At 36.1% G+C, this 13,063-nt stretch overlaps 1 protein-coding gene and 1 pseudogene across 17 annotated transcripts in view; one reads left to right on the top strand and one right to left on the bottom strand.

Moving 5' to 3' along the window:
- The window catches only part of Ccdc18 (coiled-coil domain containing 18), a 181,221-nt gene that overhangs the window by 70,502 nt on the left and 97,656 nt on the right, over positions 1–13,063 (bottom strand). For all 17 annotated transcript variants that reach the window (XM_021255355.2, XM_021255359.2, XM_087213132.1 and 14 more), the window contains 4 exons: positions 11,222–11,364; positions 3,282–3,445; positions 2,851–3,064; positions 229–328 (listed from right to left, as the gene is read on the bottom strand). In XM_021255355.2, coding sequence (XP_021111014.2) covers positions 229–328; positions 2,851–3,064; positions 3,282–3,445; positions 11,222–11,364 — 621 coding nt within the window. The remainder of the gene's footprint in view (positions 1–228; positions 329–2,850; positions 3,065–3,281; positions 3,446–11,221; positions 11,365–13,063) is intronic.
- On the top strand, positions 5,893–6,474 carry LOC101708148 (chromobox protein homolog 3 pseudogene; annotated as a pseudogene).

The following is a 13,063-nucleotide window of genomic DNA, read 5'->3' as shown; positions in this document are numbered from 1 at the left end:
GAGTAAAATGAAAGATCAAAAGACTCATACTAGGCTAATCAATATTCTCAAAACCTATGTGCTATAAAATATATCAAGATAAAAAAGAAGATATATTTGTAATGTGAAAATATTTATATCCATAAAAATGATATAAAAATTCCACTTTATACCAAATTGGTGATTTCTAAAACCCTGTATGACTGTCATAATAAAAAATTTCATTAAAATATAATTAAGAAAATCAACCTGAGCTGCTCTTTGCTTTAGTTCCCAATTTCTCTCCTTAAGTGCCTGATCCATTTCAAGGAGTTCTTGCTTTTTGTCTTCAATCTCCATCTTGCAATCTCTGTAATTTATCAAAGAAAAAAGATCCAAACAGACAGGAATATATAGCTCTAAAAAGTTAAGCATTTGGGTTACTTTTCCTATAAATTAAGAGGAATAGATTATATGAAAGTAACTCATATTGAGAGGTCAAATTAAAGAAAAATGTATTAAGAAAATGACTGACATTTTAGCGATTTTAATGTATATAATTAAGTGGCATCAAGTACAATGTTATGCAATCTTATTGCTATATATTTCCAGTACTTTTATATCACCACAAAAGGAAACATCCTATCCATCAGCAGTTACTTCCCATTATTTCTTCCACCAACCCCTGGCCAACCAGTGATCTATTTTCTGTTTCTATAGATTTGCCAGTTCTGAAAATTTAATAGAATTATGCAACATAAGTCTAGCTTCTTTCACTAGCACAATGTTCTCAACTTTGTAGACCATGCATCAATATTTTATTCCTTTTTATGACTGAATAATACTGCTTGTAAGGATGCAAGTATACATTTTATTTATTCATTCATCTGTTGATGGACATCTGGGTTGTTTTCCACTTTCTGGCTATTGTGAATAGAGGTGCTATAAACATCTGTGTTCAATTTTTGTTTGAATACATATTTTTAAATTCTTTATGTGTTTACAAAACACTTATGATATTTTTTAATGGCTATCCCAGGGGGTATCTCATTGTGGTTCTGATTTTCATTTCCTAAGGAGTTTGAATTTTATTCTGAATTTTTTGGGAGCCATTAGAAAGTTTAAGTAGAAAAGTAGTATGATATAATTTGTTTGTGTTTTAAATCATTTATCTATTCTGTGGAAACCAGACTGTGGGGGTAGAGGTGAGGAGCCAAGAATGTAAGAAGAAAGACCAGTTAGGAAGCCACGGCAATCAACTAGGTAAGAGATTTGATGTCTTGCACTATGATGGCTACAGAAAAGAGGCCAGGAAATCAATGAATTTTATAATTTGTTTTGGAAATAAAGCTGACATGACCTACTAGCAAACTAGATGGAAAAATATAATAATAATAACAACAATTGTAAAGATTTCTGGTTTGAGCAATTGCCTAATACTGAGATGGGGAGGAACAGGTTATGAGGAAATAAAGGAGTTGTATTTTGACCAAGTTTGAGATGTCTCTTTAAAATATCCTAACGGAGTCAAGTGCATGCCTGAAATCCCAGCTACATCAGAGACCAGGGCAGTAGGATTACAACTTTGAGACCAGTCTTCTCAAAGTAAAAAAAAAAAAGGGCTGGGGATGTAGCCAGGCACACTCTGGGTTAGATCTCCAGTACTTAAAAAAAAAAAAATCCAAGTGGAGATAGCATGTAAGTTGGATACTGAATCTGGAGTTTAAGGAAGAGGTCAACGCTGGAAAAATGGGTTCAAATGTCTCTCACACAGTATTTAAAGCAATATGAAATTTACTAAGGATGAGTTGGTGGACATAGAAGAGATGGGGACATTACTAGTCTTTATGCTCATATTTCACATCTAGTTTATAATTCTCTTTTCTTTTTCTGGATTTATGGGAATACTTTGGCTCTGCTTTACTTCTCCAATTTCATTTAGTATAGATACAAACTGACATAGCATTTTTTTTTCTGGTACCGGGGATTGAACTCAGGACCTTGCACTTGCCAGGCAGGTGCCGGCACCACTGAACTAAATCCCTGGCCCCCTGACACAGCACTTTATGCTATCATTGCTAATCTAGAATTCAGATTTCAGAGTTGGACAGACTTATGTTTACCCTCTCACACACACATATACACTCTTTATTATAGTATTGAGGATTGAACCCTGGGCCTTCATACTGAGCTATATCTTACCAAGTCCTTTTTGTGTTTTGAGACAGGGTCTTGCTAAGCTGCCCAAGCTGGATTCAAACTTGTGATCCTCTTGCCTCAGCTTCCCAGTGTGTTGGCATCACAGGCATTTGCTATACATGCTCAGTCTTTAATTCCTTTTTTTGACCCCTACCTACTTTGGATATTTTATTTAATTCTCAAGCCTGTCTTCTCAACTATAAAAATGCAACAATAGGGCTGGGGATTTAGCTCAGTGGTTTCACTGCCTTCTGCGCAAGCGCAAGGACCCAAGTTTGATTCCCGGTACCAAAAAAAAAAGGGCAACAATACATATATGACAGCTTTGTTGTAAAGAAGTGAATGAGATGTACGTGACATCCAAATTATAGTTCTAACATAAAATATGGGCTTAATACAAAAAACAATATTATTAATATTATTTTGCTATTAGCCACTACTTTCTTTTTTTCCGTTAGGGCCAGTGTAAAATGGTCCAAAGACTAAGGATGGAAGTATTAATGACCTATTGCAACAGCTGAATTAGTTTGATGGAACATGGAATGGGCAGACCAGGATGAGCCAGGGTAAGGTAAAGGCCGTTGAAAAGATTTTACATCTAGAATTCAATAGCAAATTTTACTATATGACCAGAGGACTTAGAGTAATAAAGGAGGTACCTGCAATTGTGATATTTTTTCTTATTTAACTCACCGAAGTTCAGCTGTGAGATCCTTTATAGTTGTGTATTTTTCCTCTAAGGATAACTGGGCTTTCTGTAGTACATCTCTCAATTCCTGCAGCTGTCTTAAAGTACTTTTCAGGTCCCTGTGAGCATTTTGCAGCTCAGTCTCCAGAACGTCTCTTCTCTGGAGGGTTTCTGTCAGCTCATTTTCCGAGTGCTGCTGTAGCTTCTCTAACTCCTTCACTATGATGAGGAGGGAAAAACTTTAGACATCTGTTATTAAGAACTTTGTAAAAAATAACTATAATTAAGAATATCCAATGTAATTTATCTATAAGAGACAAAATACTGACTATCCTTAATCCCTTCTAGCCCTACCATCTCAAATTCTCGCCTTATTTCACTTCTTAAATACAAATACAAATATGCAGGCAATAATACTCAGATAACCACTGCTTACCAGCACTTGTTTTCTTTTCTAGCTCTGTCTTTGTCTGATCTAAGATCACATCTAATTGAGAGAGATGCATTGTTTTATTTTCTCCATCTCGTTTAAGATGCATTATTTCTTTTTCCATTTTGGACAGCTCTTCTTTGTACTGATCCATCTCCAGTTTTATTTGCCTAATTAAAAACAAATAATAGAATAGTAATTAGAAAACTTAAAACCAACAGATTTGTCTCTAACTAAACGAAGCCTGCAAGTTATATAAGGACAAATATCAGCAAACTGTCCATCAGAATTTTAAATTACCTACTGTATTTTTTTAAACTCTCCAACTAAAAGACTATTTCTTTACACATTACATTCCACTAAACACAAATATACTACCTAGCAATATTTAACAAGTCTAGAATTCTTTTCAATCTAACTACATGTAACTTTACAAAGCTTTGTATGTATTGAGGACATCCAAGGATGGGCACCTCATTCATGTAGAATTTCTATGATCTGAAACAGACAATAAAGAAGCCAACAATCAAAATATTCATTATAAAGACCATTTTTATAAAAAAGGGAGCCAAAATACTTCTTTTTTACCTAAAACTATATTATTCGTATTATCTATTTTAGCTTTAAAGGGAACTAGAAGGTGGGCTTAATGGTGCATGTCTATAATCACAGCGTTTGGGAGGCTGAGACAGAAGGATCACATGTTTGAGACTAGCCAGGGCTGCACAATGATTTCAAAGCTATCCTGGATTACACAGCAAGACAGTATATTAAAACATAAAAGTAGGGGACAGGGCTAGAGTTTTCTATATTTTACAGCTCCTACTTTACAGGTGAGGAAACTGGAAGGTTAGGTGAATTTGTCTGAGGCAATATAACTAGATATCAATAGTGAAAAGGCCAAGTTTACCAACTCTCAGGCAATCCTGAGCTTATTTCAATATGAAGCTCCTCTATTTCTAGCTATACAAACATACCAAGAGGCAGTTTAAAATCCCTTTGTATGTAATTCCAAAGTGGTAGTCACTAAGACAAAAACTGTTAATATTATCTGCAATGGTAGGAAGTGTTTATATTCCTTTGAGCCAACATTTGGTTTTTGTTCTTTTGGCCTTCAAAGATTTCTAAACTGGGTTTGCAAGTAGAAATATTTCTTTCCTAAATGTAAGGGGGTTGGGGTATACCTCAGAGTCTGTGTTAGGATGAATGAGCTCCTGAGTTCAAATGCCAGCACCATAAATGAATGAATGAATGTTTGTTTGTATGTATACATGTAAGTAACTTAAATTTGGATTAGTTCAAGAAGATTTTAATCTGGAGTCCATGGGTGAACTTGAGGAAAACCATAAAACCTCTGACATGATGTATGAAATTATGTATGCATGTATAATATCTATGTATAGATAATCTATTGCTGTTTTATTGAATCTTCATTATGTCCATTACCCAACTTACTTAAGAGCTATTAAATCAGACGAGTACTTTTACATTTCTAAAATCCCAGCTAAACAATTTTTATCTTCTTTTATTTTTGGCCAACAATTTCTAGCTGACCAATTGTTTTCTAGTATTAGAGCAGATATGAAACAGATATTTAGACAAGAATAAAAAAAGACTGACATACATTACCAAGAGCTGACAGCTTGTCAGCAAAGGAGCTGGAGAAAAAAAAATATAAAAACACATACAATGGGCCGGAGATTTAGCTCAGTGGTTCCGGCGCTTGCCTTGAAAGCACAAGTTCCTGAGTTTGAGCCCCGGTACCACCCCCCGCCCACCCCCCAAAAAACCACATAGAAGAACTCAAGAAGTTCAGCAGTCTGTAGTTATTTAGTAAAAAACAAAAATAAGGGCAGCGGATTTAGCTCAGTAGTGCCGCTGCCTGCCTTGTTCAGTAGTGTCGCTGCCTGCCTCACAAGCGCAAGGTCCCGAGTTCAATTTCCAGTACCAAAACAAACAAACAAACCAAAAAAAAAAAACCAAAAATAAACCAACAGGCTCTATATACCTCAAAGTTGTATTAAGATAGGACTACATTTTAGCAAGGTATAATAACAGATGAGTATAATAACCCAAAGAAGGTAGAAATGTCAAGAAAATATATATTTCAGAGTATTTCTACTAATTTTTTGTTTTGTTTTAAAGTTTTAGTACTCAATAAGAGATATACTCCACCTTTATTTCTTAACTTATGAGCAACTACTAATTCCTTGCTGAAGGTGAATAAATGAAGCATTACTATAATATAATAAATATTGAAGGGTTTAACATCTTTTACTACTACATAAATAAGTACAATAATAAAAATTTCTTAGTAACCTTTAAAATTTTATGAGAGGCTTTAAACTCACCAGTTTTTCCAGAAACATTTCACTATTGTCTCAGAGTCACTGTGGGTAATCAAGCCTAAAAGTGGAAACAGGGCTACAGGGAGAAATAGGCCAAAGTAATACTAAAGTTTTAGAACAAGGCAGCTGAAATGTTCCATCTTCTTCAATGTGAAAAAGATTCAGAAATGGCTATAAGGCCTCGGATGTGAGCGCAGCTGCAGGCACGCAGGCCGAGACACTGCGGACCCGCGACGCAAGCATCCCAGGCAGTGAATCATAGCTCTACAAGTCTGCAATAAAAAATGGACTCCAATAAAACTACATTGCAAAAAGTGGGAAAAAAACCAAAATGGAAAAAGTAAAAAAGTTGAGGAAGCAGAGCTTGAAGAATTTGTGGTAGAAAAAGTACTGGATCGTCGTGTAGTGAATGGGAAGGTGGAGTATTTTCTGAAGTGGAAGGGATTTACAGATGCTGACAATACATGGGAACCTGAAGAAAATTTAGATTGTCCAGAATTAATTGAAGCATTTCTTAATTCTCAAAAAGTTGGTAAAGAAAAAGACAGTACAAAAAGAAATCTTTATCTGACAGCGAATCTAATCATAGCAAATCAAAGGAAAAGAGATGCTGCTGACAAACCTAGAGGATTTGCTAGAGGTGTTGATCCTGAATGAATAATTGGTGCCACAGAGAGTAGTGGAGAATTGTTGTTTCTCATGAAATAAAAAGATTCAGATGAGGATGACTTGATGCTGGCAAAAGGGGCAAATATGAAATGTCCTCAAATTGTTTAATTGCTTTTTATGAAGAGAGACTAACTTGGCATTCTTGTCCAGAAGATGAAGCTCAATAACTTACATCATTTTATATATATTTATATATATATAAAATATGGGTCTTGGTTTTTGATTCACTAGTCTGAAAAAAACAGCATTCTAATGAAAATCAAGTTTAGTATGTTGGTTTTGAAAGTATTTGCGGAAGTTGTTGGGTTTTGTTTGTTTTGCATCAATAGCACTGGTTACTTTGAACAAATAAAAAGCTTTCTGGGGCCAGGGATATAGCTCAGTGGTTCCTCCACCCACCTCTCAAGCACAAGGTCCCGAGTTCAATCCCTGGTACCAAAAAAAAAAAAAAAAAGCTTTCTGTAATTGCTTCCTTTATCAGAAAATGGCATTTGATAGCCTGATATATTTCCTCTGCTTTTTTAAATATTGGGAAAATTATCCATAGTCAAACTCAAACAGAACTCATTTTTAGCTCACATGTTTAAGGGACCATTCTGAGTTTTTTGTTTGTGTGTGTATAAATAAAATACTTATGTAAATGGTTTTTGTTTTTAAACATTCACCAAAACAAAAACTATGGGTGATATGCCCATGTTTGAGATGGTATCATTCTGAGCAACCTAAGAAATAAATCACAGTTAAATTGAAAGTTTTCCTGAAGCCATAACCTTTCAAGTTAAATAGATGATTCTGTGGTTAATTGGACAGCTTAAAGTGGGTATTTTCAAAGCAGCCATATCAGAATCCATATATGTGTGTTTAGTTACAAAAATACAGCAGTTTGCTTGCAAAATTCCTGAAAAGAATTGTATCACTACCAACAACTTCTCTATCCAAATAAGGTAACTAGTCAAAACCTGGTTTGTTTGAATTAGCTAAGGGAGATTTGTTAAGGGAACATTAAAGATTCCTCATGACCCATTCCCTTACAACAAGTTGAAATCTGTATTCAAAGTCAGGATTCATGGATGTCTAAGACTTGGCTCATGGAAATCTACTGAGTGGCTAGAGGTGGTCACAATTTAGGATTTGCTAGAATAAATGAGTGAACAAACTTATAATTTAAATTATTGACCTGCATGTCTTTCTTGACCCCAACTTTTTCTTACATGTAGGCTCAATCTTCAGTATTCGGGTTACTGTTCTGAAGCAGAAGCCAGAAAAATAACTTTGTAGTAGCCAGAATGTTATCCTACTACATATTGCTTACTTTATTGTAAATAATGGTGAGCAGTGGCCAATAAATAGTTTTATATATAAAAAAAGAAATGGCTATAAGGAAAGTATGAGAAATCCAACTAGTGCTCTATGAACTTGAGCAATGAGAAATTAGGTGCTGGACCATCCAAATGCAATGATATGTGGTATCAGAAGAACTTCTAAGGGCTGGGGATTTAGCTCAGTGGTTTGACTGCCTCCTGTGCAAGCACAAGGACCCGAGTTCAATCCCCGGTACCCCCCCCAAAAAAAACAACAGAAGAACTTCTAGTAGTTATGTTACTGAAGAAAAAAAAACCCTCCAGTTTTAGATCATGTCTAAATGGTGCATCTCATAACTTAACTTGAGTTTCAGCTTCCTTATTTTAAATGGATAATAAAACAATATTATAGGGTTATTCTGAGGTTAAATAAGTTAATGTGTCTATCTAGCACTCTACCTGGAACAATGAAGGTACTCAGTAAGTTAGTTTCCTTTCTTTCTACTTGATGATATTTTAACTCTAAAAACACACCCAAGGAAACATACATGGATATGCTGTATTTTAACACTGTTACCTTTGGAAGAAAAAACTTTTATAAATTGTAACTCCACAAGTGAAAAAAGTACAAGTGGAAATAGAGAAAATCCTTCATGAAGAGATTTTTTTTTCATGAAGAGATTTTTTGAAACCAGGGTACACCTTTCTCATGAAGTTTAAACATTTAGTTCATAAGCTTCCTATTAGTATTTAGGACTTTGCTTTCCTACTGAATATATGCCTATTAGCTATAATTATGAAGTAGGTTTGTTTTTTTTTTCTTTTTGGTCTAGAAGTAAAAAACAAAGGGGTTAAAAAAGTCAGAAGCAATTGCTCTAATTTTTCCAGTGGTGAAAAAAGCAAGATCATGGATGAGATGAAGGATTGGGAAGAAGCTGATGATATTTTGAAAGAAAAGACAAAAGTATAAGAACAATCTTCTATAGCTGGGGATTTAGACATCCCCAGCCAGTACCAAAAAAAAAAAAAGAACAATCTTCTATAAATAATACTATAATTGCCAGGTAGCATTAAGGGAACGCTTAAAGTTTGAAATTATGAATTTAAAGTTAGATTACTCAACATGGCTAGATTTTCCTCTGGCTTCCATACAGATACTAGCATGGAGTAGTCTGCATTGGATTTTAATTCTTTTTTTTTTTTGGTACCTGGGATCGAACTCGGGACCTTGCGCTTGCAAGGTAACCGGCAGAACCACTGAGCTAAATCCCCAGCCCTGCATTGGATTTTAATTCTATGCTGCATACTACAAAAAGAAGGATAACGGAGTTGTGAGTACATGCAAATTAGTAATTTCAATGACTAACTCAATTTTAAGCTCAGTAAAGAAGAAAGTGCATCAGGGAATGAAGCAGCATTGGAACTGACAGACTAGAGATCTTTTAAATTTTTTAAAAATTTTATTTTATTTTATTGGTACATTTTAGGTATACAATATAATGACATTCATCATTGGAAATTTGCACCTTTACATAATATCTCGTTTCTTATTTTTCCCCCTTCCCCTACCCTCCCTTCAACCCCTCCATCCCTTCCTATTTACAAAGACTTTGTTTCCATTTTTTCATTTTCTCATATTAATTACAGATTAGAGATCTTGATTAGGTCAAATGATTGTTGGAACTGGGGTAGTAGAGAGAATATTATATAATATTCAGATTCAGATTTTGGAAAAATTATAGATACTGGAAATTATAAGATCTAGGATTAAATCATGGGATGAATATCTGAGGTATGATAGCAATCAAGATCATTAGAAGAAAGGAATTTTTTAAAAATGAATAACCAAGATGTCAGAAGGATTTGCTAGACATATATTGAAACTGCTAAGAATCAGGAGTGGTGTTGGAGTGAGCAACAGGTGGTCTGTAAGTCAGGTGGTCTATAAGTGTTAGCAACTATGAGATATGGCATGAATTGGTGACCTTAGGTTCACAGAATATGGTACACTACTCTATGCCTTGACATAGTGGTATAAAAGCTGAGGGGAATAGTTTTTACTTTAGCGAGACCCAGAAAAAAACCAATGCTCTTAGGGGAATATTATATTTCTGTTACAGAAAAAAAAGAAGAGGCAGAGAATACAGGGGATGTCTCTCAGGATGGACTATGAATTCCAAAAGGCACAGTGAAAGTCTTTCAGAACCTGGGATAGGTGGGAGAAAGGAGAGTATGTAGAAATTTTTTGGGAATTAGTGGGAGGAAGAGGTTTGACCTAGAAATCTAGCACTTCTTGTGGTTTCTTGCATAAATAAGGATAAAGCTAAAATGTGATTAGTCTTCATGGACTTAAGGCAGAGACTGGTGGTCAGCAATGTTGGTGGGTAGTCACCTTTCAATGGGAAAAAGGCCTGAAGAGCTATGGTCTTAGCCTTAAACTTGGGACACTATCTTGAGCCTGCTGAGAGGGGAGGATATGGGGGAAGCAAGTTGCTACTCTAAGCACAAAGGTCGTATCTTAATACTTGTCAATGAAGAAGAGGGAATCTGTGGACCTATGATTATAATTCTAGTATGTTAAGATCACTCCTGGCTCCTGTTGATAGAAAGGTGGACTAATTATGAATGCATTATTAATTATGTCAATTCTTGTTGACAAAGTAGAAGGTCTAGAGAAGCTAGGTATTGCTTTCTGTTCATGGGTTCCTTTCCTGACCAGTTATATATTGATGCCTGGGTCCAGCCCATGCAAATTACATCAGAATCTTTACAAAGGTGGGACCCAAGCAGCAGTATTTTTTATTTACACTGCACAGTGATTTTAATGTCCTGTCAAGACTGAAAACCACTGTTTTATCAAGTTACTCCTGCTCACACACAATTATATCCCCTTAAAGTTTCCTCTTTGTGAGGACAATTTTGCCTGCAACTTTGAATGCCATTCAGTTTAATTACCAAGAGTTGGTGAGTGCCTGTGAGGTACTGTGGACCCTTGACTTACAAACTCAATTTGTTCCCAAGGGCCAGTTGTAACTCAAGTTGGTCAACTGAAGGCTCACACTCCTCTACAGAGCCTTCAGATTCTCTCCTGTACACAGGCAGATCTCAGTGTCCTTAGAGAGACATTGGCCCAGGATTTCTCAATTAACCCCACACAGAAAGGCATGTTGTAATCTTCCTTCCAGAACTCTTTAAGGGTCAAATCTGTATCTGAGTCCATCTGGAAGCACAAGCAGCCGGCATTCGGGTCATAACTCAAGACTTTGGTCATAAGTTAAAACTAAAATTCCATAACCCAAAATGTTTGTATGTCAGGCCGGTCATTACTCAAGGGTTCACTGTATAAGGATCTTTGCTAGTTATGATAATCGTAATGGAAAACCTTAAACCAGATATGATCCACGCTTTAAGGAACTCAGAATATAGTAGAAGGGTTAAAGTATTACGCTAAAATACAAAAAGGCATAATGAAGGATATGAAGAAAATACAAACAAAATGGTATAGGAACTCAGATTATGAAAAAATTAATTCTTCTTGCAAATATTTCAGTGAACATATAATTTTGAAACTCAGATACTATTGAAAAAAAATTGGAAAGTAAATAAAACTAACGTATTTACATCTTACCTGGAAGTACGAGTAAGCTCAATAATTTTTTGCCTTTTCAAATCAGCATCATGTACAGCTGCTTCACATTTTTCTTCCATCTTTCTCAACTTTTCAGCTGAACTTTCCCTTTGTTTTTGAAGTTCTTGTTCCAGCTTTGATACCTTGTAAAGCAGTTTTTAGTCAGTATTTTAAATTCAATCACAGCTAAACATTTCCAAGAAAAAATTTTTTAAATATGTACCCTACCATATCATTCAGTTTCAAGTTTTTCTATAAAAATCCAAGTAAACCAGGCATTGTGGCACACGGCTGTAATCCCAGCACTGGGAGGCTGAGGCAGGAGGACTGCCATGAGTTTGAGGCTAGCTTATGCAACACAGTGAGATCTTATCTCAAAAAACAAACAAAAATCCAAGTAAGCCAGGACCTGTGGTCTCAGCTACTCGGGATGCTGAGGCAGGAGAAATGCTTAAACCCAGGAGTTCAAGGCCAGCTGGGCAATATAGTGAGACCCCTTATCTCAAAATCAAAGTATAGTCTAGGAAGCAATGTTTTGAATATATAAAAGCAAAACATACTTTTTAATAATAAAGATATTTTGAGGGCCAAGGATTTAGCTCAGTGGTTCCGCTGCCTGCCTCACAAGTGCAAGGACCAGAGTTCAATCCCTGGTACCAAAAAAAAAAAAAAAAAAGATATTTCATTTATATATACCTTTAATAACCATGATTTTTTTTTTTTTTTTTTTTGGTACCCAGGATTGAACTCAGGACCTTGTGCTTGTGAGGCAAGCGGTGATACCACTGAGCTAAATCCCCAGCCCCATATATATCTTTAGAGAACTGGCCATATCACTGAAATAATTCATAAGAACTGAACAGCCAGGCATGGCGACGCATGCCTGTTGAAGGACCCTTGTTAACAAGACAGACTCCATATTGCTGCTTGACCCACCTGCCTGCCCTTTAGGTGAACTCAGAAGAAGGAAGCTTAGAAACTTCCTCCCCTTAGAGAGTCTCTTAGAAACAACAATTAATCAACTATTGTTTTACAAATGTTCTAACAGCAGAATGTCTCCCTTCTGTACCGGTTGCTACACTCCCCTAACCTAACCACCAACGTCTCGCTTCTGTACAGCTGCTTGCCAAGTTCCCTTTTGCGACCCCTATAAAAGGACCTCAGACTCTGAGCCGGGCACCTCTCTAAGCTTGGTGCTTGGAGGGTGCCATCTGGCCAGACTAATAAAGGTCTGTTTTACTTTCTCAATTTGTCCGGTGTGTTCCCTCCCGGGTGATCTTTGCTGTAGTCAGCTCCTCGGAGCGTTTGGTGAGGCCCACGGTCTTACACTGTAATGCAGGAGTACCACTGTGAGTTTGGGGCCAGCCCAGGTTACATAATGAGCTCAAAGCCAGCTTGGGCTGCCTACTGAGACCCTGTCTCAAAAAACTAAAAACCAGGGCTGGGGATTTAGCTCAGTGGTGCCACCACCTGTCTTGCAAGCTCAAGGTCCTGAGTTCAATCCCCAGTAGCAAAACAAAACAAAATAAAAACTAAAAACCAAAACCAAAACCAACGAACCAACCAACAAACAACTCTTCCCCTAAACAAACAAAACAAAACAAAAAAGAAATAAACAATAGCTCTTCAGGGAAGGGTTCCTAGATTTTCACCTGAGCTCAAACTTTACAACTTGCATTTGCTCCTATCCTTTCTCCTGTTGTACTATGATAAAGGTGGTATTTTCCTGCCTGTATAAGTCAAATTTTTCAAAAGTATTCTAGATTCAATTCCTACCTACTTTCTCAGGAACTTCATACTATTGACTATCTTTTTCTTTCCTGTATCTTCAATTCCTCTACT

The sequence above is a fragment of the Heterocephalus glaber genome, unplaced genomic scaffold (assembly GCF_053883595.1).
Source record: "Heterocephalus glaber isolate CG9 unplaced genomic scaffold, H.glaber_assembly_v1.0 deba00001442, whole genome shotgun sequence".
NCBI lineage: Eukaryota > Metazoa > Chordata > Mammalia > Rodentia > Bathyergidae > Heterocephalus > Heterocephalus glaber.
The sequence above is the reverse complement of the archived record's forward strand: the minus strand, read 5'-3'. Positions and strand labels throughout refer to the sequence as shown.